Source organism: Poecilia formosa, unplaced genomic scaffold (assembly GCF_000485575.1).
Source record: "Poecilia formosa unplaced genomic scaffold, Poecilia_formosa-5.1.2 Scaffold56, whole genome shotgun sequence".
Lineage (NCBI taxonomy): Eukaryota > Metazoa > Chordata > Actinopteri > Cyprinodontiformes > Poeciliidae > Poecilia > Poecilia formosa.
This window is the reverse complement of record NW_006799995.1, coordinates 1,005,710-1,032,739: the sequence shown is the minus strand read 5'-3', so window position 1 is coordinate 1,032,739 and position 27,030 is coordinate 1,005,710. Positions and strand designations below refer to the sequence as shown.

The 27,030-nt window shown below is 40.5% G+C and overlaps 3 protein-coding genes across 4 annotated transcripts in view; 2 read left to right on the top strand and 1 right to left on the bottom strand.

Annotated features, from left to right (window-relative positions):
- Nucleotides 1-13,984, top strand: part of LOC103138937 (phosphatase and actin regulator 3-like) — a 36,613-nt gene extending 22,629 nt beyond the window's left edge. Inside the window, exons 2-12 of one of the 2 annotated variants that reach the window (XM_016672176.1) lie at nt 1,972-2,187; nt 2,882-3,049; nt 3,797-4,012; nt 4,853-5,081; nt 5,827-6,077; nt 6,667-6,820; nt 12,080-12,135; nt 12,302-12,363; nt 12,468-12,608; nt 12,890-12,966; nt 13,339-13,984. In XM_016672176.1, the coding sequence (XP_016527662.1) occupies nt 1,972-2,187; nt 2,882-3,049; nt 3,797-4,012; nt 4,853-5,081; nt 5,827-6,077; nt 6,667-6,820; nt 12,080-12,135; nt 12,302-12,363; nt 12,468-12,608; nt 12,890-12,966; nt 13,339-13,354 (1,586 nt within the window). In that variant the 3' untranslated portion in view covers nt 13,355-13,984. The remainder of the gene's footprint in view (nt 1-1,971; nt 2,188-2,881; nt 3,050-3,796; nt 4,013-4,852; nt 5,082-5,826; nt 6,078-6,666; nt 6,821-12,079; nt 12,136-12,301; nt 12,364-12,467; nt 12,609-12,889; nt 12,967-13,338) is intronic. The other variant, XM_007553348.2, reaches the window with a different exon arrangement.
- A 62-nt stretch (nt 13,985-14,046) lies between these two features.
- LOC103138936 (synaptonemal complex protein 2-like) lies at nt 14,047-17,450 on the bottom strand. Its single transcript, XM_016672177.1, has 6 exons — nt 17,219-17,450; nt 16,827-16,926; nt 16,652-16,710; nt 15,169-15,247; nt 14,847-14,903; nt 14,047-14,481 (listed from the first exon to the last, which is right to left on the bottom strand). Exons 1-6 carry the CDS (start codon nt 17,335-17,337, stop codon nt 14,425-14,427), a joined length of 471 nt encoding a protein of 156 aa, XP_016527663.1. The 5' UTR covers nt 17,338-17,450; the 3' UTR covers nt 14,047-14,424.
- Nucleotides 17,451-17,971: 521 nt separating this feature from the next.
- Nucleotides 17,972-26,982, top strand: LOC103138935 (phosphatase and actin regulator 3-like). The gene is made up of 8 exons (XM_007553347.2): nt 17,972-18,228; nt 18,825-19,075; nt 19,665-19,818; nt 25,078-25,133; nt 25,300-25,361; nt 25,466-25,606; nt 25,888-25,964; nt 26,337-26,982. Exons 1-8 carry the CDS (start codon nt 17,987-17,989, stop codon nt 26,350-26,352), a joined length of 999 nt encoding a protein of 332 aa, XP_007553409.1. The 5' UTR covers nt 17,972-17,986; the 3' UTR covers nt 26,353-26,982.
- Nucleotides 26,983-27,030: the final 48 nt, after the last annotated feature.

The window sequence follows — 27,030 nt, the reverse complement described above, 5'->3', positions numbered from 1 at the left end:
TTGTTTTTGTTTTTTTATCCAGACGACTTCCCGCGCCTCCCCCGCCCCCTGCAATGACACGGCGCCACCCCTAGGGGGCGCGCCCCACAGTTTGGGAACCTCTGCTGTAGACAGAGCAGAGGGAGAGGCACCATGGATGTGTTTGGGGATCAATGCTGCTGGATTCTTCATGCAGAAGTTTGTTTATTTCGTCGAGTGATATGCAACAGTTTCAATCTGAAAATTTGCCCATTTATTTATTTATTTATTTATTTATTTGATGACTGTGGTGCGTCTTGTCATTGCCGCCCGACTGCTTTTGAGCTGTTCTGTGTTTTATTTTTCTTGTGTAATTTGTTTGTGCACAGAGGGATCCGCGAGCGTTTTGTGGGAGCTAATGGGATTTCAGAAATAGAATGAAAAATAACTTAGTGAGAGCAAAACACAAACAGGAGGAGTGCAGCTCGACCGACAGAAATAATGGCTAAATATGATTGGATTTCCAGTGCGAGTAAAACAGAAATAACAAACAGGATGATGGATGAGAAAAAAAGGAAGTGACATATCAGTTATGCTGTTTATAAACTGAGTCACAACTAATAATCTTCAATGCCTGGCAAACATATTCTTCCCTCTTGAACCTTTTCACATTTCATCAAGCGATAACGGTAAACAGTGTGTTTGGTTGGGATTTTACGTTTTATACTGGCGAGTTAATTAAGAGTATTGGTTAATTGTGAAGCTTAAGGAAAATTGTAAATGGTTTTCAGAGGTTTTTATAGGCAGAAACCTGAAAAGTGACGCCTGGATTTTTATTCAGCACCAATTCATAAATAATTTGTAGAATAACCAGATATCTTTGCTCATTCTTTGGAGAATAAACACAAATTCAGTCAGAAAACATGAGGATGGCATGTTCAGGATAGGATCTTATTTTTGTCATAAAAGCCCCCTCCTCCCAGTCACGTATATATTGGCCAAAACTTTACATTTTGTTTCACCCGACAAACATCTCCCACATTATCGGTTCTCCTTACATGACTTGTGGCCACCTGTTAGACATCTCATGGTTTTCTTTCAGCAGTGACCTACTTTCTGCTGAAGTGCATGAAAGTTCTTCCACTTGAGCTGTGGTCATCTGCAGCTCATCCAGAGTTACCATGACCCTTTTGGCTGCTTCTCCGTGCAATCTCTAGATGCTTCTTTTTTTTGTAAATAACCAAACTCTGCTTTAAACTTCTCCACAACTTCCTCCCTGATCTGTCCGCTTTGCTTCCTCCAACATTAAAATAACTGGTTGCGTTGGACATCATTTAGACGTATCGGGGTAAAGGGAGCTGAATTCAAACAGTTTTTAAAGTTTTTTTTGTTGTTGTTGTTGTTGGTTTGTGAAAAGTTTATTTATCCACTCCTTTGTGTAAATGTGTATTTAAAATAACTAAATTCTTATAAAACGCACTAAAGTTCATCTCGGCAAAACATGAAAACGTCTGAAGGATGTGAATGCGCCTTAAACTGAAAGGTTGATATCAGACACTAAAATAATCATTCTCTCTCATGCGGCCCGACGGCCGGAGCACTTGTTGGATAATGCGTCCCTCGCGCGGCAGCCTGTGTCACAGCGGTGATGTATTCGGCGAAAAATTTAGAATGGGAGAGATATTTATTTTGATCGATGACGTATGGCTCAGTGGGAGGGAAATAACAGCCGTAGGATAGTGTGCTATGATTGAATTAGTCTTTCTAATTTAATCTGTTCACAGCACTTGGACTCCATCATGGTTTATTCAGTGAGGTGAGCATACTAATTGGGCTCCTGTTTTTTTTTCTCTCTCTCTCTCTCTCTCTCTCTCTCTCTCTCTCTCTCTCTCTTTATTGTTCCTCTTTCTTTTGGACATTTTAACCTCATCCTGTCAACTCTGAATCTACATCCCCCCCTTTGCCTCCTAACTACATATTTCCTAAAACAAACAAACAAACAAAAAAAAAAAGAACATCTCTTCCCTTCTTTGGGCCTCCTCTCTGCCTCTTCTGTTGCTGCAGTTGAACTTGTGGACCAGCAGAGGGTGCTGCGAACAGGCTGCCTGGTGTCGGGGGTTCACACTCCACCCATCCGACGTAACAGCAAGCTGGCCACCCTGGGGCGAATTTTCAAGCCCTGGAAGTGGAGGAAAAAGAAAAATGAGAAACTCAAACAGAGCTCCACAGGTACGGTGGAAAGCCTGAGATCCATCCGTCCATCCGTCCTCTCTGAGGCTCATCGTGCGACCACATTAGTCCTAATCCTTTTGTAATGAATTAGGTTAGGAAAGCCTAATGAAAGGATGTGGCAATTTAGGATTGAGCCGTTTGAATTAATTTAGTCCGTGTCAATTTCACATCATGCCTGTGAAGATTGCCGTGGATTAATGCTGCAGTAAAGACCCACAGGTGTTCTGAGTGTGGAAGTGAAAATAGGAAAAAGTAAAACAAGTACTGAAGACTTACCTTGTGCTGTTTAAATTGAGGTGTTTTTTTAAAGGACTAAATGCAAAAATTGTAAATCAAAAGTTGGCATGGGAGCTTAGCTACATTAAAACACAACAGCAAATGGATTTATTAAAATTCAGTATCCCTTGTTGGTCTTTTTTTGTCCGTCATATTGACGGACAAAATATTTCATTAAATATTTCATTAAAAACAAATACAGTTACCCTATATGTTCCTTTTACAGATTTCTTATACCTTTTTGTAACACTAATTTCACCAGTTAAATGAGACAAATCCAATTTAAAGGGGCTTCAGTAAATGTGTAATAATAAACTTTGTGTTTTGCTTCGAACACCAAAAAATCCGAGTCGTGTTTCAGCTGCGATTACTGACTCCAATCAAATGATTTTTTTTTTTTCTTCTTCTTGAAAAGATGTAGCATTATCCAGCGGTGTCCTGTGCCATGATCCCAGCTCTCCCACCCAAGGTTGCTGCTCAGATGGGACGGTCTTACTCGGTGGGTTTGGGGGACCTTTGAATCCAAACCTCACAGTCAGCAGCGTGGAGTACCTCGGTCCTGACGAGGAGCTTCCCTCTTCAGGTATATTTGTTGCGTAAAATGGACATGAATCATAAAAGCAATACTTTTGTTTTTTTTTTTTTTTAAACAGAGATGTGTGATTTCTGCATTTTTGTCTGAGAGTAATTTATAAAGTAGTTTAAAAAGTGGGTTTTTTTGCCATGATGCCTGCAAAATAACTTATAGACGCTGAATAAGTGAAGGTTTTTAACTAGTTTCAGACATTTGTCTTTTTAATTTTTACCTCACGGGCCAGTATTCTTCTTTCACCAATAGAGGGCAGCAAAGACAACTAAATGTTAGGTTCAATCTGTCTTACGCTGTCCAGATAGTTATTTGTACAAATTGCACAAGGAATGAGTGAGTGAGTGCGTTTTGCATATGGCTCTCCTCCTATCTCCAGCATCAAACACGGTGGAGTTTTTATATGGATAATGTGGCTCACTGCCCCAGGCAACATGGCCCAGAGGAAGCCACAAGCGCAACAAAGTCATCTGTCAGATGCCAAAGGAGTTTTGTATTGTTTATTTGCAGGTCCAGTTATTAAAGCTGAATTTGGTGTTTGTTTTAAAGCTTCTAACTCTATGCTGCATTGAGGAGATATTTGAGTTTTTAAAAGTTGGTCTGCAATTTGATCATCTGAAATCTTTAGTCTGAACTATAGCTGGATTGTTCAAACTGCATTCATTTGTCCTTTGTTATGCGAACTGTTACATCGCTGTAAAGTGACTCTTTATGAACTTTTTTTTCTTTTTAATTGTGCTGCAGTGGCTGCTCCTCTCCAAGACTGCGACCGGGTGGAGGAGAATGTAGCAACGTCAGAGGAGAATGCAGAGGAAGAGTCACGCCCAGCGGGGGACCTCCCCGAGGGGCTGCAGGACACGGGAGAGCACATGGAAGAGCGATCGGAAGAGGAAATCGCTCCGGGAACGTCGCCACCACAAGTACCTCCTAAACTTTTGCCCCAGCTGAGTTCTGGAGACGGTGAGAATAGTTCTGAAACGATACGAGTTAGGAGGGAACAGAAAAAAAGACCTTAAAGCTCATAGTGGAACAATATTACCGACACACACAGGGGGGAAACATGTTAGTTTATTGTAGATAAAGAGTTACCCCCTCAACTTGAGTCCTAACTTCATCCCTTCCCTTCTGCTGTGTCACTTCCTCATCTTTCACCCCCCACCCCATCATTATGATCTTTTTCTGGTCATTTCAATGTTATTGTTTATATAATTTCTCTACGTTTTTCTCATTTCAACCTTTCCTCATAATTTTGACTTTAATCTGAAAACAACGCCACCTTGTTTTTTTTTTGTTTTGTTTTGTTTTTTTGTTAATTGCAAGTGACTCTACTCTAATTCTCAAGTGACGGTTGTTACTGATGCTTGTTAAAAATGAAAACAAAAAGAAAAGAAAGACTGAATTTTGATTTTAAAAGCTGAATAATCCTAAATAATGAAAAATAAAATATGACAATATGGCATTACTGAACAGAATGGGGTGAATGTGGAAGTCAATGTAAGCCTCCCTCTGTACAGGTTGAAAGCTGTCCAGTGTGTTTACAGTTATTGTCCTAGTGAAGTTATTTCTGAAAGACCCTTAATTTTACTTCTATTACAATACCAGGCGAATTAGCATCTAACCAAAAAGCTGTAAACTCGGCATGAAGCTGGTATAGTTTGATGCATAGACCTGTTAACTAAACATGTAAAGTTACCTTAAGATACTGAAAGCTGAATCCTAAATATGTACACAAATACAGCTAGTTCAGAAAAAATAAGAGAGATTTGCATGATTATTAACATTAATTTATGTGCCTTTTAGATTCAGGACCTGTGTCGCTCCCTACTCACCTGCCCAACTCCTACCTCCCCAAAGAGCCTCTGCCCAGGGCCACAGAAAGCCTGACATCGATGACCCTGCCACTACGGGGGCCCCTGGCAAACCCTTCGGGATCCCCACACCTGGGCAATATGATCCACCCTCCCATGCCTCCCAGCTGCATTATGGAGGAGCTGCAGAGGGCTTTTGCTTCCAAGAATCGACAGGAGAGGTTAGTTTTCAATTTATGGATATTCCATATTATGATTTATTTAGTCGTTACTGTGCCCTGCGACAGACTGGCGACCTGTCCAGGGTGTACCCCGCCTCTCGCCCGGAACGTTAGCTGGAGATAGGCACCAGCACCCCTCCCGACCCCACTGAGGGACAAGGGTGTTCAGAAAATGGATGGATGGATAGTCGTTACTGTTTTTTTTTTTTTTCATATTCTTTGTTTAAAAAAAGAACATAAATAAGATAGAATTGGTCCCTGATGGAAGAATGACCTTCTAGATTCATGTTCGTCCCAAAAAATTAAAAAAATATATATTTTCATAAAATATTCTTCTAGTATAGATTTCCCCCCAATCCGTAAAACCTACTATCCAGTCGGCTGCTGATTGCTAATTTATGAGACGCGTTTTAATCGTGACACTGCCTACTTTAGAAGCAGGAGGCAAAAATAAATAATTTCACAATATCAAATTTTAATGTTAAAGCTTTTAAAACTGCATCCAGGCCCCGCTAGGATGTCGAAGTAACAAAAGTTTCGACCCAAATCCCCTCTGTGTCCAGACACAGACTGGTGAAGCGATGTTTTCTTTTGGCTTCCACAAGCCTCTTGCAGTAGTTTGCTGGAATTTTGACCCATGAGCCACTCTCACTTATTGTCAGTGTTTTTCCGTTCAGTTCAGTTGTATCTATATCTCTTTCGCTGTTCACAATAAAAAACCATCTGTCCTTTCGTGTTTCCTCAGTGTCCACGACGGGTGTGAGCAGGGCTCGCCCCCAAGGCTATGGTGCTCCGACGGACGGCTGTCTCGCTCCTGCAGCTCTGACAACCAACACATGTCGTCTTTAACCGGCGGCTGCATAGGAGCCGGAGGGTCTGACTGGCCCAAGAAGGAAGCGGAGGAGAATAAGGAGAACGTACGGCTGGACCAGTGCTTCTCCAAGACCTCAGGCCTCCCCTTCGACCTAGACAGCTGGAACGAGTCTGTCATCTCTGGTGGGTCTCACACAGCCGTAGTGGGTTGCTGAAAGTGTAACCCCGAACCGTGCAGGCATTTGTGTGTTGGAGAATTCAACGTTTTTTCTTTTTGAGGGTTTCTTGTTGTTTAGGACATTATTTGAGTTTCAAGCATCACAATCCCATACGTCTTACTTTTTCCAGGCTTATTTTCAGAGACAGTATTCGTCTATATTATAATAATGTTGCTCACTCCACACGCCACAAAAACTGTGGAGCATTTACTTCTACATTGATGATATTAGAGGAGAAAAAATAGAAGAACTTTAGTGAAGATTAAGAGTTCTCCCCTGCCCCCACATTAAATATACAGAAAATCTAATTAGGTTACACACACCATTATTTCATTGATAGTCAACAGAAAAAATAGAAAGCAATTAGGTCATGTTATAACGTTTGCTTCAATTTGATCTTTTCTTTCAGTTTTAATTTTATATTGTGGTATTTAATCTAGAAGTATTTACTGCATCCTGTGTCTAGATGCCATGGTGTTCTGCATTGTTGCATTGGTTTCTAGTTAAGCCTGTGTCTCGGCATGGCGGTGCAATGGACATGTATGGTGTTGCAGGTACACTTCCTCGCAGGCTAAGGAAGGAGCTGCTGGCCGTCAAGCTACGAAACAGGCCGAGCAAGCAGGAGCTGGAGGACAAGAATATCTTTCCGGCACGGAGCGATCAGGAGCGACAGGAAATCCGTCAGCAGATAGAGATGAAACTTGCCAAGTAAGAAGTAGAAGCTTTGCGATGCTCCTAACTATGGAGCTGTGAAACACGTGTTCTCCCTCCTGCAGATTAGGTCTGGTTTGGATTTTTTATTTTTATTTATTTTTTTTTGTCACACAGTTCAGATCATCAAACAAATTTTTAGCTTCACAAAAGAAGCCAGAACAACAAAGGTAAAAGAGGCAAAAACAACAAAAACCAATAAATGCGAGTGCGCAATCGTCAAAAGGAATACACAGGCAGAAACACATATCAATGATCGTCCAAATATTTGGAAATTATTCTGGGGACTAGTGTGACAATAGTGAGCCTGTTAGAAGGTTTGGTTCTGTTACATCTGGTGTAAAACCAACATCTGTGTGACTGTCCGAAGCTTTGCTGTAACGTTGTTGCCATGAATTCTGCTCTCTGCTAAAACAAGAGACTTGATATTTCTCTACAGGGATTTCATATATAACACTTTATGGCAATTGGTGCTTCCAAATGTGGCACAACATGTAGTGGACATAGGGAGCAAGTATGTTTGAATAGCTATTTCCCTTAATAAATGAAATAATTGTTTCAAAACTGCATTATCTCTGCCTGACATCGAAATGTGTTTGATAAAAGTTTCAACTGTGACAGAAAAACCAAAATGGAAGCAATGTAGGGGAAATGACAAATGTTGCACAAAACGTCTAGACTAAGCACATCTTGAAGTTATCTGAAAATGACTTCTATGTAGTTGATGGTGCAAGAACGTTATAAAAATGCTGAAAACCTTGCTTATGCATAATTGCATAAATCATCTACCATTTAAAGTGTAGTTAAAATAAATAATTGGGATCTTCCAACTGTTTTTTTTTTTTTTTTTTTTTTTACCAAAGTGTTGTATCGTGCACAACCTGCCCTAAAATGAATGTTTTGTTGTATCTGTGGTACAGTTAAGTTATCTACCAACCCATAACAATTCTAACTAAAGCTGAAAATATTCACTGCACAGGAAGTGGGGCGTCTGTCGTAGGCAATCTTCCAAATAGATGACTATCACACGTTTTTCATTACTAGAAATTCACACATGTACCGTCATTTCTTGAAACGTTCACATTACAATCAGTCTTTCTGCTGATTATTTTGGGGGCAACAAGTGCGGCAAACTCGTTCCAAGAAACGTTTCCTCCGTGAAGCTTCATTGATGTGTCCGTACATTTTGTCCCTCTTTGTAAAGACATAGGTGGAGTTATCCCCCCCCCCTCCCCCGCCCTCCCAATGCAACTGAGCCGCATAATTTTCACAGACTGACAGCAGCAGTTATCTCATGATTGGATATATCACCACACTCAGGCTCTTTAACACCGGCGCTTCAAACCGAGACACACAAGAGCGTTACATAACGCGCTGTGAAATCATTCGCAGCCAAGCACAAAGTGCCACCCACACTTCAGAGAACAATGTCCAACGGGTGTCTAATAGGCAACTAATAACATGGCCTCTTACTCTTTTTCTTAGAAGCACTGGAAGAAACGCCTTTTTGGTCATTTAAAAAGAAGACATTCAATGATTTGAAGTGTGCAGTGCAGTGTTATAAAAACAAGTCGGATAAATCTGCGAGAAAGCAGCACAAAAGGCTATGTGTTGCTAATATAAGGAGCTATTACTGCTAAGTGTCATAATACACTGATACACTCCTTTTGTTTCATAAAAGAAATGCTTCTTTAAGACTTTTACAGAGTGATATGCTTTGAATTTGAAAAATTAACCTAAACAAGACTTCCAAATAACTTAACTTACCTTGTACTGTAAGTATGTAACTTTTTTCAGTTCTGGTTTAATACTCGAGTGCCTTTACATCTTGGCTACTTCTCTTAATACAAATATTGAAGTGTAGCATTAGACCTAATGTGGCAAATATGGACATAATTTAACGATTTATATTCATTTTTGTCAGACCAAGAAGTCTAAACTCAAGGAGCTTTGAATAATACAGCTTTCTAATTCCACGTTGCTGCAAAGAAAAACTGTGGAGGATAACCTTTTCTAATTATAGCTCAGATTGGTTAACTGAAGGAGGAAAAAAACTCCCTGAGGCAGTCGTGAGAAACAAAAGAACACACTAAGCACCAATACATTTCTGCACGGCTCCAACCTCTAATTGTCTTCTTTGCCTTTGAGCTTTTGTGTGTTGCTGCAGAACAGATGATGGATGATAACACACCGTCTCTCCGTCGGTGTCAGTGATCGACGACCTTTCTATCTTTAGCTCCAGAGCTAGCATCAGCTCTGCAGCCACACTGCCATGTTGTTTCTAATCTTAGCTCCTGCTACAGTTCAATAATGCATTCCACCTTCGTGTACTGCTGCCTCCTCACAAATGTCGGGGAGTTATATCAGCAGAAATAATACCGGCGTGGGAGGAGGCAGGGCACCCTGCTACAGTACTACGAGAAAGAAGAAAGCTGAAAAAGGCAAATTTTATGTTCTTGGTGCAGTTGGCAGCCTAAATTAACGACCAAACAACCGCCCACATGCAGTTTTTTTCCACTCAGTTGGTTGGATATTTAACAACTCTCTCGACTGGGGCACTTATTGATTACTTTCGCACCTCACTTAAAAGGGGAATACATCAAAAAAATGGAAACTCTAAAAGATTTGGGTGTTTTCTTTGCGTCTCGTAGAAAAATCTCTAACGTTCACTCTACAATCGGCGATGCAATCAGTGTGTCAGTTTAAACAAAACACACACACCCAGGAAATCTCTATCACTCTATAGTAAATTAAGCATTTTGTTTCACGTGACAAAAGGTTTAAAAATAGTTTACTGTACCTCGAGTCAAATTTAATTAGCTGCTAAGCTGATTAAATTTAGGAACTCCGTTAGCACATTTATCTTTCCTGCCGAGGCAGAAAAAAGAAAACAGCAGCATGTTTCCAAAAATAGCTGCAGATTGTCATTTAAAGCACACGCAGCTTGGAGTGCGGTGGTGAAATCTCCCCCCCCCCTCCCTGTGTTACTAGGGAGAAATGAGAACTTCTGCAGGAAAACTCCATTGTCTTCAAGATACTGTTGCTAAGCAACCCAGCGACCGGGTCAATACAGTGGATGCTCATAAGCGCTGGGGCTTCACTAGTGATTTTCCGTTTGTTGTACGTTTGGAATGTAACAGCGTTCGAGGCGCTTCGCCGTGGTTTTTCTCTTCGTTTGTCAGTGAGGGGAACAAAAGAATCGTGAGCTGTAAATCATTCCCACCTGATGAGATCTTTTGATAGCAATGAAATCCAACTGATCTAATCAAAGGGGAAGCTGTAGACGAGGGAGGATAGCAATGAGTGCTCCTCCTTTTATCAGGTTTTAGGAACAAATGGAATTCCTGCTTGAGATTTCGAAAGCGTTCTACAAACACATGTGATTGTTGTGTTCCTGTTCTAATCTTTGTTCTCAGAAGGCATTCCTCCAGGGCATGAAGGCTGAACAAAACCTTGTACCATGTAAAGATATGTAAAGATCTCTACATGCTTATTAATTACTGAAGACATAACAGTCGACTTTCTGTTTAGCACTGAGAAGAAACTGTTCTTGGGAGAAGGGGAAGATATCAGACATCTTGCTCGGTTAATTTAAAAAAAGATGAAAATTGTATTCCAAGTTGTAGTTGAATGCCGGTTATTTTGCCCCATCCTCATGTACAAACTGGGGCCATCTACTGTGGAACATACCCATCAGGCATTAATACCCAACCTGGGAGATGTTTTCAAAATTGATGATTTTCAAAGCCAACGTTTTTTTAAGAGGTCATGATCTGTCACATTTTGGTGGATTCAACATGGCAAAATGGTAATTAGAATCAAAATGGTTGGAAATAGAGGGCAATACAAACTTTATCAAAAAAATAATTTGCAATTACTGTGAGATATTAGCAAGACTTGAGAGGGGAATATGAATTTTGAGGGGAAACATGAGAGAAGCTGGTCAGCAATTCAAAGAAAATTCTATTTACAATAAATAACCATATAAATATGCTTAATGATAATTGAGATGGCTAAAAACAATTTTGGCATGCCATGTTTTTAATAAAATGTTTAAATATGTTATAATTTTACACAGTTTTACTGTCTTCTAAGAGACGGGTGTCTTATTTACTGTCAGAGACAATGTTGGTGGTTTAATAAAAATACTTATAATCCATATCTACCAGGGTATGAATAATTTGGGTTTTTCTTTTAAGTCCCACTGAAGGCAGCCAAAGTACTACCAGAACATGCGCCACAGATTGAGAACCATGGAGACAAGATTAAGTCCTCATCTGCAGTATATGCAGACACAGATAAAAAAACGACTGTTACTTTTGCGTGTGCATCATGGGCGTCCAGGTTTTAGTTCATGTGACCTAACTTTGATGTTTCAGAGAACCAAACTATAAAGAGTCCAGTGTTTGCCAGGGTGAGGGGATGAAGAGAGTCCTGTTGTGTAGAGGCATTCAAACTCTCTTTGTGGTTTTCACCTCTGGAGGTCTGCTGGGGTATAACCCACAGGCTGTCTGATGTTGACCTCTTTAAGATGCTCACATATATAATTCATACAAAGCCAACTCACAGACACATAGCTGAACCTTTTGATTGCTTTGATGGCGAAGGGACAACTGGAAACTAAACTTCCAGGACAACAAGTGGTTAAAGCTGCTGTATTATTTTATTTATTTATTTACAAAACAAATATTTGTATATGTTTTTAAAAGAAATAACTTTCGACTCATATTTAAATAAACCGACGCTACTGTTAGAGTACTACGCTGGTGCGAGTTTACTCCCTCCTGCTCGAGCGTAAAAGCGGGGGAAGCCTTAGTGGGCGGAGCTTCCAACACATTATGCATGCAGTAACCAGGGAGACTGGCGGAGTCGCGCCCCGTCCCAGCCCCATCACGACCCGCTTCAAAAAGCGCTTGTGGCTGATAGTAGAGAGAGGAGTGCCTGCGCCGCCGAGACAGAGTGGAGTTTTCCCGCCGCAGAGATGCTGCTCGCCGAAATATAAAACTTGCTTGAGGAAATTCTCTGTACGGGGATAAATCGGCGCCGTTCATCACTCTTCCAAATGTGGGGAGCCCCTCTGCCCAAGCAGCACAGCCGCGGTTTGGATGGGAGATGGAAACATAGGGGATTCCTCTCGAGAACGCGCGTCGTGAAGAAACTGCAACCTGTTTAATACGAACAGAGGGGAAGGAGGAAAGTGGCTGGAGGAGATTTGGTCAACATGGTTCAAAACGTGGTTCTGGTGTTTCTCCGCAGGAGGTTGAGCCAGAGACCGAATGTGGAGGAGCTGGAGAGTCGAAACATTTTAAAACGTGAGTCTCACCGTATTTGTTGTGGTATTTATGACTCAAGGTGTTGGAAATTAAGGAAATAAGCACACTTTATTTACAAGTATTAATTTACATGATTTTCTTTTTGCATTGAGAGCAAAATGTAAAGCTTTTTCGAATGTTTTTTTTAATTATTATTATTTTTCAGAAAGAAACGATCAAACGGAGCAGGAGGAGAGGAGGGAGATAAAACAGCGACTAAACAGAAAGGTACAACACTTTTGGTTAATTTATATATAACCGACAACATGCATAACCTTTTTATTGGGTTAAATTAATTTGACCTTTTTTTGTGTGTGGGTGGGCTTTCTCAGCTCAATCAGCGGCCAACAGTTGATGAGCTGCGGGAGAGAAAGATCCTGATCCGCTTCAGTGACTACGTGGAGGTGGCCAAAGCTCAGGACTATGACAGGAGAGCAGACAAGCCCTGGACTCGTCTCTCAGCGGCGGACAAGGTGAGTGTTTGTCAAGACAAGTGACCTTCAGGATGTACAAAAGAAATAAATAAATCAATATTTAGGTCAGGCATTACGAAATTCCCCCAAATTCCGTGACTATCACTGAGGACTACCAGCATGTTCATGTCGCTGTTATCAGCTTATCTCACAAAATCCCCCGCCCTTTTAAATGATTTATCCTGATTATATCTTTCTCCTGCTGTTCACTGATGCTCACTGGCTCAGGATGCTTTTTAGGGGATTCACTGATAATGGTCTTTTTTGCCTTTTCCCCACAGGCTGCAATCCGGAAAGAGCTGAACGAGTTCAAGAGCACAGAGATGGAAGTGCACGCCTCAAGCAAACACCTAACTAGGTTAGTATTCTGAGCCGCCTGCGTGTTAGTGTGTTTGGTAATGCATGCGTGCTCTATTCTGGGCAGCAGCAGTCTATATTTAGCTCGCCGTGCTCCTTACATAGACCAGGAGACGCTATAGATAGATGGGAGTGCATCTAAACTGGGGAGGGGAGGTTGTCCCCTGGAGAGCTAAGAGTATCAGAGAGCCAATAATGAAATGGTACAATGTCCTTGGTTGTGCTGGTCTACAAATGAAGGATCTGTGGGTTGTACCAGTGACCCAGAGAGTTTAAAAATAGCTCCTGGTTAATGGCTACACAGCCAGAATTGATGACAAAGGTACCCTCTCCCATCCTCTGCACTAACACACAGCATGTCTACCTTTTGCAGGTTCCACCGGCCGTGAAAGACTGAAGAGTTTCTTCTGTGAAGAAATGCTGAGCGTAGAAATTTCCTTAAGCTGCCTGTCGCCAGCTCAGTGGTGACACATCGAAGAGCCTGAAGCCTTTTTTTTTTTATTGTCTTCAGCGTGTCTTTAGCTTTCTTCCGACACCCCTCATATTTATCAGTATGAAGAAACGGGTGTGGGAGAAACAACGGAGGGATGTTTGCCGGCATTGCGTCCCGGAGACCGCTGGGTGCGACGCGGAAGCAGGCAGGCGGAAGAGACTTCGGTGGAAACCCTCTTACTCTCAGGATGAGAGCAGAGGGAGAGGAAAAAAACAAACAAAAAAAAAACAATCCTGTCGTTCTTTTTTTGTACTAATTCAAGGACTACTTTGACAAATCGGTGTGAATCCATGTAGTGGGAAGAAGTAGTGCATGTGACCACCTTTTCTTAACTGATGAATAATGTGTCACTTGGACTGTGTACAGACTGTGAAGTCGGGTGAGAATGTGTCGGGGAGGAATTTGATATTGACTGTACATACAGTATGTCAATCAGAACGGGACTGATAGTGTCTTCACTGAAAAGAGAAATACCTTTGTAAGCACTACATCAAAACTGTCTTCAAAAATACATGTTTTTTAAGAATGGGCAGTGTATTCATTTCTCAAACTATTTTATTTCCAATTAAGAATGGCTTTAACAAGAGGTTTAAAAACAATTAAATACATTTAGGATTATGTTTTTTATTACTTAAACATCTTTCACTAAAGCATAAATACAGTGTTTTAAAAATATTAAAGCCATGCAGAGGCTAATGCCCTGTTTGCACCAACACCAAGGGGACTTTCTTTAGCTCTCACTGGATAGTAAAGAACATTCTTCTGAAATTTAGAAACATCTCTAACGAAACACAATGCATATTAGGAACAAGTCCAGCTCTCAAACAACTGGATGCATCCACACAAAACAAAAGGATCTGAAGTAAAAACATCGCATATGAGCACAGTAGAAACAACATCACATGTTGACAATCACATCGGTTCACAGTGTAGGGTAACCTTTGGTCACCTCCAAACCTGGATCCATCAGGGGAAAAACAAAGCATGTAGTCCTCTCTTCACACTCTGGATCTCTCCCTCGTGCTATGAGCAGCGCACAAGCGTCGGAAAAGATCATTGAGAACATGATAAATCATCTCAGATGATACTGTGTACAACACTGGATGTTAAAGTGGATATTCAGAGTCCACACATCCTTTCTAACATTTTTGTTTTTCATTTGATTTGGACAGAATAAATGTCACACTAAAGGTGCGGAGAAAAAAAACAAAAAAAAAACGGTCTGGAATTATCCGTCCTGCTCCGTGACAAAAACCTGGTGTTTAACGCAGGTGTGTGGAGTTTTTCCATTTAACTGAATGAACATGTTCTCAGAGGCAGAGCGAAAAGTAAAACATTGAAAGCCAGATTTTTAGGCTGAGGCGTCACCTGTGTTGGTGTCAACTCACCATTTCACTGAGAAGCCTGTCCTGAATCGACTTCATGTCTTTTTTTATCAGGCACATCTGAAAGCAGCAGCCAGTATAAAAAGATTTTATGGATATGAGACACAATTTGGTCTGTGAGTGAATTTATGGCATGAAGAGAAAAGAGTAAAAGTTTCTGGTACTAAAACTGATGGTTAAACAGAGATTACAGTCCTTGACAGGAAGAGGCTGAAGTGGTCTACTTTGATTTATAACTAAAGTTTCTCCTCTTGGGACTTGCACAATTATTACCAGAGAAGAAACACAATAAATCATACAATTTATACGTATGTGAAAGTCATACCTCTGATTTGAACACCCCGTCTTCATAATCCCAGTTGTGACCAGTGATACTTTGTAAGGTTTTCTTCAGTGTATCAGTTCTGGAAAGAAAATGCATACAAACAAAAACAAAAAAAAAGAATGGAAAAGACTGTTTGTGAAGATAAAAAAAAAAAAATGCAAATAACACATTTTTAATGGCAAAAATTATGGGTCGGTTGACAGAATGACTTCAAATTCAAAATTATGTATAGAAGTGAATACTTTTTAAATTGAGTAATTTATTTAAATGGGCATAATAATAAGGTCACCACACGTTTTATCAGGATTTGATGACAATTAACACACAAGCTAACAATCTCACACAACACGGCATCAAGATGGATAACTAGTTTAAATCATTAAAAACTTGAGTGCAATTCAATAATGATAACATGGTCAAATGCAATCTGTTTCCAGGTGGTGTCTAATTTTATGTGTCCAAGGAAAATACACATTTGAAATAATTATTGATCACAGAAATCCATAAATAATTGGTGAGGGTAGGGGAAAAATAATAAAAATTCATTTTCCTGTCTTTTCACTAACTGTGTCAAAACTACAAACTCCCAACCTTTTGGTCAATAGATTATTTTAAAAAAATCAATCAAAGTAAGAAGTGTCTGTCTTGACACAATCTTTTAATTTCTTAATTTCTTTGCTGTATTTTTTTTAAATGTTAAATTCCTCAGAAAAAAAGTCCTTTTTGCTCAAAATCGAATTGGCAGGAGAGATAAAAAAAAAAAAACTGGACATAGGTATCTATCAGAAAAAAAGCCAGACCAATCATGATTATATAATAGAGACAAACACCTTTCTCTCATATATTATAGCAATTTGTTTTTTAATATTAAATGCATATGACTGCTATCAGCTGGTATGCTAGCAGTGTTTTTAAAGCCTATGATGTAAACATTGGGAGAACAGTGACATTGTAGCAGAAAGCACAGTGATGTGCATAAGGACACGTTGCCACACATCATAACAAAAACTTCAGAATCAAGTGTTAATCGACAAATTAGGGCACAAAAAGGACATTTCTTGGATAACAGAGTGTGCTGGTTACAGCCTGGGAAGCTTAAGGCTTATAAGCCATGGTGATAAATCTGGGTGCCGGCTGGATAACAGTCAGGCGCTGAACACAGGCAAATCATCTGTAAAACCCCTATTAGTTATAGCAGTGGAAACATCTCTTCAAAAATAGCTTGTGCTGCAGGGAGACATATTAAGTTTCTGATGATAGCCCAGAGGGGGGAAATGACTTTCCAGTCAACCCCTTTAATCCTTGTTCTACTGAATAAACAAGTGTGTTGTTCAACGTTTTACAGGGTATTTTAGTCCAAGCTTGAGGAAAAAAGACAACAACAACAACAACAACAAAAACAATCAATGATCAGAAGAGTGTAGCTGAAGTACAATATGACTCTTTCAGCCTCTACAGAGAAACACGTAAGTCTTTAATTCACCTCTTGGTTTCCTGCTTCTGGTAACCATGGAAAGTCATCATCTGTTTTTTCCAGAATATCTGCAAGAAAGAAGGGTCCAAATGATGGCTGTCATCTGTTTAAAATGAGCAATGTTAAAGTTGTTACGTTAGTTTTATGATCAAGTTTGAGGTGAAAACAAGCTTAAGTGACCCACGGTGATGTCTTTCTCCATGTTTTGCAGCATGTTGTTGTCCAGCTCCATCTTCTTGATCTCCTCCAAAAGGACCTTTTGAATTTGTTCAACTCTCTGAGCTCTGTGCAGAGCAGAAAACAAACAATAAAACAAACAAAAAAAATACATCTAAGAAGAAAAGCCTGCAGAGTTTTATCCCACAAAGCAGGAACGTTGAGGATTTGGAGCCTATAGCAGCATGCGAATATTCAATAACTGGACATTTAGAGCACTGATAAAACAAAAGCCAGACAACCATCTATGTTTTTCTTTATTAAATAGTACTGAAGGTCAAATCATTTTCAAGTCAGTTTGTGCATTTAACAAAAAGGTTAGAAATACATTAGAAAACCATAAAATCCCCCAGGACAGACCTTTTTTTGTTAAGTTGGATACCAATAGAGGAGATGTGTTGCTGGAAAGTTTTGGAAGATTGTTTGTTGTAGATTTCCATAATCTTGCAACGGTCCTGAAAACATTTATCACACGACATACAGTTGATCAAGACAAGTCGGAGAGGAGTCCATTCTTAAAGGTAGTCACTGCTTTCTAAAATAAACTCAGTTAATTGAAGACTTATAAGAATATTCATGGCTTCAGAAAGGGTCTGGGCATAAAACACAGTACAGGATATTTTCNTTTTTTGTTTTGTTTTGTTTTTTTGTTAATTGCAAGTGACTCTACTCTAATTCTCAAGTGACGGTTGTTACTGATGCTTGTTAAAAATGAAAACAAAAAGAAAAGAAAGACTGAATTTTGATTTTAAAAGCTGAATAATCCTAAATAATGAAAAATAAAATATGACAATATGGCATTACTGAACAGAATGGGGTGAATGTGGAAGTCAATGTAAGCCTCCCTCTGTACAGGTTGAAAGCTGTCCAGTGTGTTTACAGTTATTGTCCTAGTGAAGTTATTTCTGAAAGACCCTTAATTTTACTTCTATTACAATACCAGGCGAATTAGCATCTAACCAAAAAGCTGTAAACTCGGCATGAAGCTGGTATAGTTTGATGCATAGACCTGTTAACTAAACATGTAAAGTTACCTTAAGATACTGAAAGCTGAATCCTAAATATGTACACAAATACAGCTAGTTCAGAAAAAATAAGAGAGATTTGCATGATTATTAACATTAATTTATGTGCCTTTTAGATTCAGGACCTGTGTCGCTCCCTACTCACCTGCCCAACTCCTACCTCCCCAAAGAGCCTCTGCCCAGGGCCACAGAAAGCCTGACATCGATGACCCTGCCACTACGGGGGCCCCTGGCAAACCCTTCGGGATCCCCACACCTGGGCAATATGATCCACCCTCCCATGCCTCCCAGCTGCATTATGGAGGAGCTGCAGAGGGCTTTTGCTTCCAAGAATCGACAGGAGAGGTTAGTTTTCAATTTATGGATATTCCATATTATGATTTATTTAGTTGTTACAGTTTTTTTGTCATATTCTTTGCTTAAAAAATAACATAAATAAGATAGAATTGGTCCCTGATGGAAGAATGACCTTCTAGATTCATGGTCGTCCCAAAAAATTTAAAAAATATATATTTTCATAAAATATTCTTCTAGTATAGATTTCCCCCCAATCCGTAAAACCTACTATCCAGTCGGCTGCTGATTGCTAATTTATGAGACGCGTTTTAATCGTGACACTGCCTACTTTAGAAGCAGGAGGCAAAAATAAATAATTTCACAATATCAAATTTTAATGTTAAAGCTTTTAAAACTGCATCCAGGCCCCGCTAGGATGTCGAAGTAACAAAAGTTTCGACCCAAATCCCCTCTGTGTCCAGACACAGACTGGTGAAGCGATGTTTTCTTTTGGCTTCCACAAGCCTCTTGCAGTAGTTTGCTGGAATTTTGACCCATGAGCCACTCTCACTTATTGTCAGTGTTTTTCCGTTCAGTTCAGTTGTATCTATATCTCTTTCGCTGTTCACAATAAAAAACCATCTGTCCTTTCGTGTTTTCCTCAGTGTCCACGACGGGTGTGAGCAGGGCTCGCCCCCAAGGCTATGGTGCTCCGACGGACGGCTGTCTCGCTCCTGCAGCTCTGACAACCAACACATGTCGTCTTTAACCGGCGGCTGCATAGGAGCCGGAGGGTCTGACTGGCCCAAGAAGGAAGCGGAGGAGAATAAGGAGAACGTACGGCTGGACCAGTGCTTCTCCAAGACCTCAGGCCTCCCCTTCGACCTAGACAGCTGGAACGAGTCTGTCATCTCTGGTGGGTCTCACACAGCCGTAGTGGGTTGCTGAAAGTGTAACCCCGAACCGTGCAGGCATTTGTGTGTTGGAGAATTCAACGTTTTTTCTTTTTGAGGGTTTCTTGTTGTTTAGGACATTATTTGAGTTTCAAGCATCACAATCCCATACGTCTTACTTTTTCCAGGCTTATTTTCAGAGACAGTATTCGTCTATATTATAATAATGTTGCTCACTCCACACGCCACAAAAACTGTGGAGCATTTACTTCTACATTGATGATATTAGAGGAGAAAAAATAGAAGAACTTTAGTGAAGATTAAGAGTTCTCCCCTGCCCCCACATTAAATATACAGAAAATCTAATTAGGTTACACACACCATTATTTCATTGATAGTCAACAGAAAAAATAGAAAGCAATTAGGTCATGTTATAACGTTTGCTTCAATTTGATCTTTTCTTTCAGTTTTAATTTTATATTGTGGTATTTAATCTAGAAGTATTTACTGCATCCTGTGTCTAGATGCCATGGTGTTCTGCATTGTTGCATTGGTTTCTAGTTAAGCCTGTGTCTCGGCATGGCGGTGCAATGGACATGTATGGTGTTGCAGGTACACTTCCTCGCAGGCTAAGGAAGGAGCTGCTGGCCGTCAAGCTACGAAACAGGCCGAGCAAGCAGGAGCTGGAGGACAAGAATATCTTTCCGGCACGGAGCGATCAGGAGCGACAGGAAATCCGTCAGCAGATAGAGATGAAACTTGCCAAGTAAGAAGTAGAAGCTTTGCGATGCTCCTAACTATGGAGCTGTGAAACACGTGTTCTCCCTCCTGCAGATTAGGTCTGGTTTGGATTTTTTATTTTTATTTATTTTTTTTTGTCACACAGTTCAGATCATCAAACAAATTTTTAGCTTCACAAAAGAAGCCAGAACAACAAAGGTAAAAGAGGCAAAAACAACAAAAACCAATAAATGCGAGTGCGCAATCGTCAAAAGGAATACACAGGCAGAAACACATATCAATGATCGTCCAAATATTTGGAAATTATTCTGGGGACTAGTGTGACAATAGTGAGCCTGTTAGAAGGTTTGGTTCTGTTACATCTGGTGTAAAACCAACATCTGTGTGACTGTCCGAAGCTTTGCTGTAACGTTGTTGCCATGAATTCTGCTCTCTGCTAAAACAAGAGACTTGATATTTCTCTACAGGGATTTCATATATAACACTTTATGGCAATTGGTGCTTCCAAATGTGGCACAACATGTAGTGGACATAGGGAGCAAGTATGTTTGAATAGCTATTTCCCTTAATAAATGAAATAATTGTTTCAAAACTGCATTATCTCTGCCTGACATCGAAATGTGTTTGATAAAAGTTTCAACTGTGACAGAAAAACCAAAATGGAAGCAATGTAGGGGAAATGACAAATGTTGCACAAAACGTCTAGACTAAGCACATCTTGAAGTTATCTGAAAATGACTTCTATGTAGTTGATGGTGCAAGAACGTTATAAAAATGCTGAAAACCTTGCTTATGCATAATTGCATAAATCATCTACCATTTAAAGTGTAGTTAAAATAAATAATTGGGATCTTCCAACTGTTTTTTTTTTTTTTTTTTTTTTTACCAAAGTGTTGTATCGTGCACAACCTGCCCTAAAATGAATGTTTTGTTGTATCTGTGGTACAGTTAAGTTATCTACCAACCCATAACAATTCTAACTAAAGCTGAAAATATTCACTGCACAGGAAGTGGGGCGTCTGTCGTAGGCAATCTTCCAAATAGATGACTATCACACGTTTTTCATTACTAGAAATTCACACATGTACCGTCATTTCTTGAAACGTTCACATTACAATCAGTCTTTCTGCTGATTATTTTGGGGGCAACAAGTGCGGCAAACTCGTTCCAAGAAACGTTTCCTCCGTGAAGCTTCATTGATGTGTCCGTACATTTTGTCCCTCTTTGTAAAGACATAGGTGGAGTTATCCCCCCCCCCTCCCCCGCCCTCCCAATGCAACTGAGCCGCATAATTTTCACAGACTGACAGCAGCAGTTATCTCATGATTGGATATATCACCACACTCAGGCTCTTTAACACCGGCGCTTCAAACCGAGACACACAAGAGCGTTACATAACGCGCTGTGAAATCATTCGCAGCCAAGCACAAAGTGCCACCCACACTTCAGAGAACAATGTCCAACGGGTGTCTAATAGGCAACTAATAACATGGCCTCTTACTCTTTTTCTTAGAAGCACTGGAAGAAACGCCTTTTTGGTCATTTAAAAAGAAGACATTCAATGATTTGAAGTGTGCAGTGCAGTGTTATAAAAACAAGTCGGATAAATCTGCGAGAAAGCAGCACAAAAGGCTATGTGTTGCTAATATAAGGAGCTATTACTGCTAAGTGTCATAATACACTGATACACTCCTTTTGTTTCATAAAAGAAATGCTTCTTTAAGACTTTTACAGAGTGATATGCTTTGAATTTGAAAAATTAACCTAAACAAGACTTCCAAATAACTTAACTTACCTTGTACTGTAAGTATGTAACTTTTTTCAGTTCTGGTTTAATACTCGAGTGCCTTTACATCTTGGCTACTTCTCTTAATACAAATATTGAAGTGTAGCATTAGACCTAATGTGGCAAATATGGACATAATTTAACGATTTATATTCATTTTTGTCAGACCAAGAAGTCTAAACTCAAGGAGCTTTGAATAATACAGCTTTCTAATTCCACGTTGCTGCAAAGAAAAACTGTGGAGGATAACCTTTTCTAATTATAGCTCAGATTGGTTAACTGAAGGAGGAAAAAAACTCCCTGAGGCAGTCGTGAGAAACAAAAGAACACACTAAGCACCAATACATTTCTGCACGGCTCCAACCTCTAATTGTCTTCTTTGCCTTTGAGCTTTTGTGTGTTGCTGCAGAACAGATGATGGATGATAACACACCGTCTCTCCGTCGGTGTCAGTGATCGACGACCTTTCTATCTTTAGCTCCAGAGCTAGCATCAGCTCTGCAGCCACACTGCCATGTTGTTTCTAATCTTAGCTCCTGCTACAGTTCAATAATGCATTCCACCTTCGTGTACTGCTGCCTCCTCACAAATGTCGGGGAGTTATATCAGCAGAAATAATACCGGCGTGGGAGGAGGCAGGGCACCCTGCTACAGTACTACGAGAAAGAAGAAAGCTGAAAAAGGCAAATTTTATGTTCTTGGTGCAGTTGGCAGCCTAAATTAACGACCAAACAACCGCCCACATGCAGTTTTTTTCCACTCAGTTGGTTGGATATTTAACAACTCTCTCGACTGGGGCACTTATTGATTACTTTCGCACCTCACTTAAAAGGGGAATACATCAAAAAAATGGAAACTCTAAAAGATTTGGGTGTTTTCTTTGCGTCTCGTAGAAAAATCTCTAACGTTCACTCTACAATCGGCGATGCAATCAGTGTGTCAGTTTAAACAAAACACACACACCCAGGAAATCTCTATCACTCTATAGTAAATTAAGCATTTTGTTTCACGTGACAAAAGGTTTAAAAATAGTTTACTGTACCTCGAGTCAAATTTAATTAGCTGCTAAGCTGATTAAATTTAGGAACTCCGTTAGCACATTTATCTTTCCTGCCGAGGCAGAAAAAAGAAAACAGCAGCATGTTTCCAAAAATAGCTGCAGATTGTCATTTAAAGCACACGCAGCTTGGAGTGCGGTGGTGAAATCTCCCCCCCCCCTCCCTGTGTTACTAGGGAGAAATGAGAACTTCTGCAGGAAAACTCCATTGTCTTCAAGATACTGTTGCTAAGCAACCCAGCGACCGGGTCAATACAGTGGATGCTCATAAGCGCTGGGGCTTCACTAGTGATTTTCCGTTTGTTGTACGTTTGGAATGTAACAGCGTTCGAGGCGCTTCGCCGTGGTTTTTCTCTTCGTTTGTCAGTGAGGGGAACAAAAGAATCGTGAGCTGTAAATCATTCCCACCTGATGAGATCTTTTGATAGCAATGAAATCCAACTGATCTAATCAAAGGGGAAGCTGTAGACGAGGGAGGATAGCAATGAGTGCTCCTCCTTTTATCAGGTTTTAGGAACAAATGGAATTCCTGCTTGAGATTTCGAAAGCGTTCTACAAACACATGTGATTGTTGTGTTCCTGTTCTAATCTTTGTTCTCAGAAGGCATTCCTCCAGGGCATGAAGGCTGAACAAAACCTTGTACCATGTAAAGATATGTAAAGATCTCTACATGCTTATTAATTACTGAAGACATAACAGTCGACTTTCTGTTTAGCACTGAGAAGAAACTGTTCTTGGGAGAAGGGGAAGATATCAGACATCTTGCTCGGTTAATTTAAAAAAAGATGAAAATTGTATTCCAAGTTGTAGTTGAATGCCGGTTATTTTGCCCCATCCTCATGTACAAACTGGGGCCATCTACTGTGGAACATACCCATCAGGCATTAATACCCAACCTGGGAGATGTTTTCAAAATTGATGATTTTCAAAGCCAACGTTTTTTTAAGAGGTCATGATCTGTCACATTTTGGTGGATTCAACATGGCAAAATGGTAATTAGAATCAAAATGGTTGGAAATAGAGGGCAATACAAACTTTATCAAAAAAATAATTTGCAATTACTGTGAGATATTAGCAAGACTTGAGAGGGGAATATGAATTTTGAGGGGAAACATGAGAGAAGCTGGTCAGCAATTCAAAGAAAATTCTATTTACAATAAATAACCATATAAATATGCTTAATGATAATTGAGATGGCTAAAAACAATTTTGGCATGCCATGTTTTTAATAAAATGTTTAAATATGTTATAATTTTACACAGTTTTACTGTCTTCTAAGAGACGGGTGTCTTATTTACTGTCAGAGACAATGTTGGTGGTTTAATAAAAATACTTATAATCCATATCTACCAGGGTATGAATAATTTGGGTTTTTCTTTTAAGTCCCACTGAAGGCAGCCAAAGTACTACCAGAACATGCGCCACAGATTGAGAACCATGGAGACAAGATTAAGTCCTCATCTGCAGTATATGCAGACACAGATAAAAAAACGACTGTTACTTTTGCGTGTGCATCATGGGCGTCCAGGTTTTAGTTCATGTGACCTAACTTTGATGTTTCAGAGAACCAAACTATAAAGAGTCCAGTGTTTGCCAGGGTGAGGGGATGAAGAGAGTCCTGTTGTGTAGAGGCATTCAAACTCTCTTTGTGGTTTTCACCTCTGGAGGTCTGCTGGGGTATAACCCACAGGCTGTCTGATGTTGACCTCTTTAAGATGCTCACATATATAATTCATACAAAGCCAACTCACAGACACATAGCTGAACCTTTTGATTGCTTTGATGGCGAAGGGACAACTGGAAACTAAACTTCCAGGACAACAAGTGGTTAAAGCTGCTGTATTATTTTATTTATTTATTTACAAAACAAATATTTGTATATGTTTTTAAAAGAAATAACTTTCGACTCATATTTAAATAAACCGACGCTACTGTTAGAGTACTACGCTGGTGCGAGTTTACTCCCTCCTGCTCGAGCGTAAAAGCGGGGGAAGCCTTAGTGGGCGGAGCTTCCAACACATTATGCATGCAGTAACCAGGGAGACTGGCGGAGTCGCGCCCCGTCCCAGCCCCATCACGACCCGCTTCAAAAAGCGCTTGTGGCTGATAGTAGAGAGAGGAGTGCCTGCGCCGCCGAGACAGAGTGGAGTTTTCCCGCCGCAGAGATGCTGCTCGCCGAAATATAAAACTTGCTTGAGGAAATTCTCTGTACGGGGATAAATCGGCGCCGTTCATCACTCTTCCAAATGTGGGGAGCCCCTCTGCCCAAGCAGCACAGCCGCGGTTTGGATGGGAGATGGAAACATAGGGGATTCCTCTCGAGAACGCGCGTCGTGAAGAAACTGCAACCTGTTTAATACGAACAGAGGGGAAGGAGGAAAGTGGCTGGAGGAGATTTGGTCAACATGGTTCAAAACGTGGTTCTGGTGTTTCTCCGCAGGAGGTTGAGCCAGAGACCGAATGTGGAGGAGCTGGAGAGTCGAAACATTTTAAAACGTGAGTCTCACCGTATTTGTTGTGGTATTTATGACTCAAGGTGTTGGAAATTAAGGAAATAAGCACACTTTATTTACAAGTATTAATTTACATGATTTTCTTTTTGCATTGAGAGCAAAATGTAAAGCTTTTTCGAATGTTTTTTTTAATTATTATTATTTTTCAGAAAGAAACGATCAAACGGAGCAGGAGGAGAGGAGGGAGATAAAACAGCGACTAAACAGAAAGGTACAACACTTTTGGTTAATTTATATATAACCGACAACATGCATAACCTTTTTATTGGGTTAAATTAATTTGACCTTTTTTTGTGTGTGGGTGGGCTTTCTCAGCTCAATCAGCGGCCAACAGTTGATGAGCTGCGGGAGAGAAAGATCCTGATCCGCTTCAGTGACTACGTGGAGGTGGCCAAAGCTCAGGACTATGACAGGAGAGCAGACAAGCCCTGGACTCGTCTCTCAGCGGCGGACAAGGTGAGTGTTTGTCAAGACAAGTGACCTTCAGGATGTACAAAAGAAATAAATAAATCAATATTTAGGTCAGGCATTACGAAATTCCCCCAAATTCCGTGACTATCACTGAGGACTACCAGCATGTTCATGTCGCTGTTATCAGCTTATCTCACAAAATCCCCCGCCCTTTTAAATGATTTATCCTGATTATATCTTTCTCCTGCTGTTCACTGATGCTCACTGGCTCAGGATGCTTTTTAGGGGATTCACTGATAATGGTCTTTTTTGCCTTTTCCCCACAGGCTGCAATCCGGAAAGAGCTGAACGAGTTCAAGAGCACAGAGATGGAAGTGCACGCCTCAAGCAAACACCTAACTAGGTTAGTATTCTGAGCCGCCTGCGTGTTAGTGTGTTTGGTAATGCATGCGTGCTCTATTCTGGGCAGCAGCAGTCTATATTTAGCTCGCCGTGCTCCTTACATAGACCAGGAGACGCTATAGATAGATGGGAGTGCATCTAAACTGGGGAGGGGAGGTTGTCCCCTGGAGAGCTAAGAGTATCAGAGAGCCAATAATGAAATGGTACAATGTCCTTGGTTGTGCTGGTCTACAAATGAAGGATCTGTGGGTTGTACCAGTGACCCAGAGAGTTTAAAAATAGCTCCTGGTTAATGGCTACACAGCCAGAATTGATGACAAAGGTACCCTCTCCCATCCTCTGCACTAACACACAGCATGTCTACCTTTTGCAGGTTCCACCGGCCGTGAAAGACTGAAGAGTTTCTTCTGTGAAGAAATGCTGAGCGTAGAAATTTCCTTAAGCTGCCTGTCGCCAGCTCAGTGGTGACACATCGAAGAGCCTGAAGCCTTTTTTTTTTTATTGTCTTCAGCGTGTCTTTAGCTTTCTTCCGACACCCCTCATATTTATCAGTATGAAGAAACGGGTGTGGGAGAAACAACGGAGGGATGTTTGCCGGCATTGCGTCCCGGAGACCGCTGGGTGCGACGCGGAAGCAGGCAGGCGGAAGAGACTTCGGTGGAAACCCTCTTACTCTCAGGATGAGAGCAGAGGGAGAGGAAAAAAACAAACAAAAAAAAAACAATCCTGTCGTTCTTTTTTTGTACTAATTCAAGGACTACTTTGACAAATCGGTGTGAATCCATGTAGTGGGAAGAAGTAGTGCATGTGACCACCTTTTCTTAACTGATGAATAATGTGTCACTTGGACTGTGTACAGACTGTGAAGTCGGGTGAGAATGTGTCGGGGAGGAATTTGATATTGACTGTACATACAGTATGTCAATCAGAACGGGACTGATAGTGTCTTCACTGAAAAGAGAAATACCTTTGTAAGCACTACATCAAAACTGTCTTCAAAAATACATGTTTTTTAAGAATGGGCAGTGTATTCATTTCTCAAACTATTTTATTTCCAATTAAGAATG

Coding starts and splice junctions, on each gene's coding strand:
- LOC103138936 (XM_016672177.1), bottom strand. CDS start 17,337: ATGTCGTGTGATAAATGTTTTCAGGACCGTTGCAAGATTATGGAAATC. Junction 15,248..16,651: donor CAGAAGCAGGAAACCAAGAG/GTGAATTAAAGA, acceptor TTTTCTTTCCAG/AACTGATACACTGAAGAAAA. Junction 14,482..14,846: donor ACAGGCTTCTCAGTGAAATG/GTGAGTTGACAC, acceptor CGCTGCTCATAG/CACGAGGGAGAGATCCAGAG.
- LOC103138935 (XM_007553347.2), top strand. CDS start 17,987: ATGTGCCTTTTAGATTCAGGACCTGTGTCGCTCCCTACTCACCTGCCC. Junction 18,229..18,824: donor TCCAAGAATCGACAGGAGAG/GTTAGTTTTCAA, acceptor TGTTTTCCTCAG/TGTCCACGACGGGTGTGAGC. Junction 25,134..25,299: donor GAGTCGAAACATTTTAAAAC/GTGAGTCTCACC, acceptor ATTATTTTTCAG/AAAGAAACGATCAAACGGAG.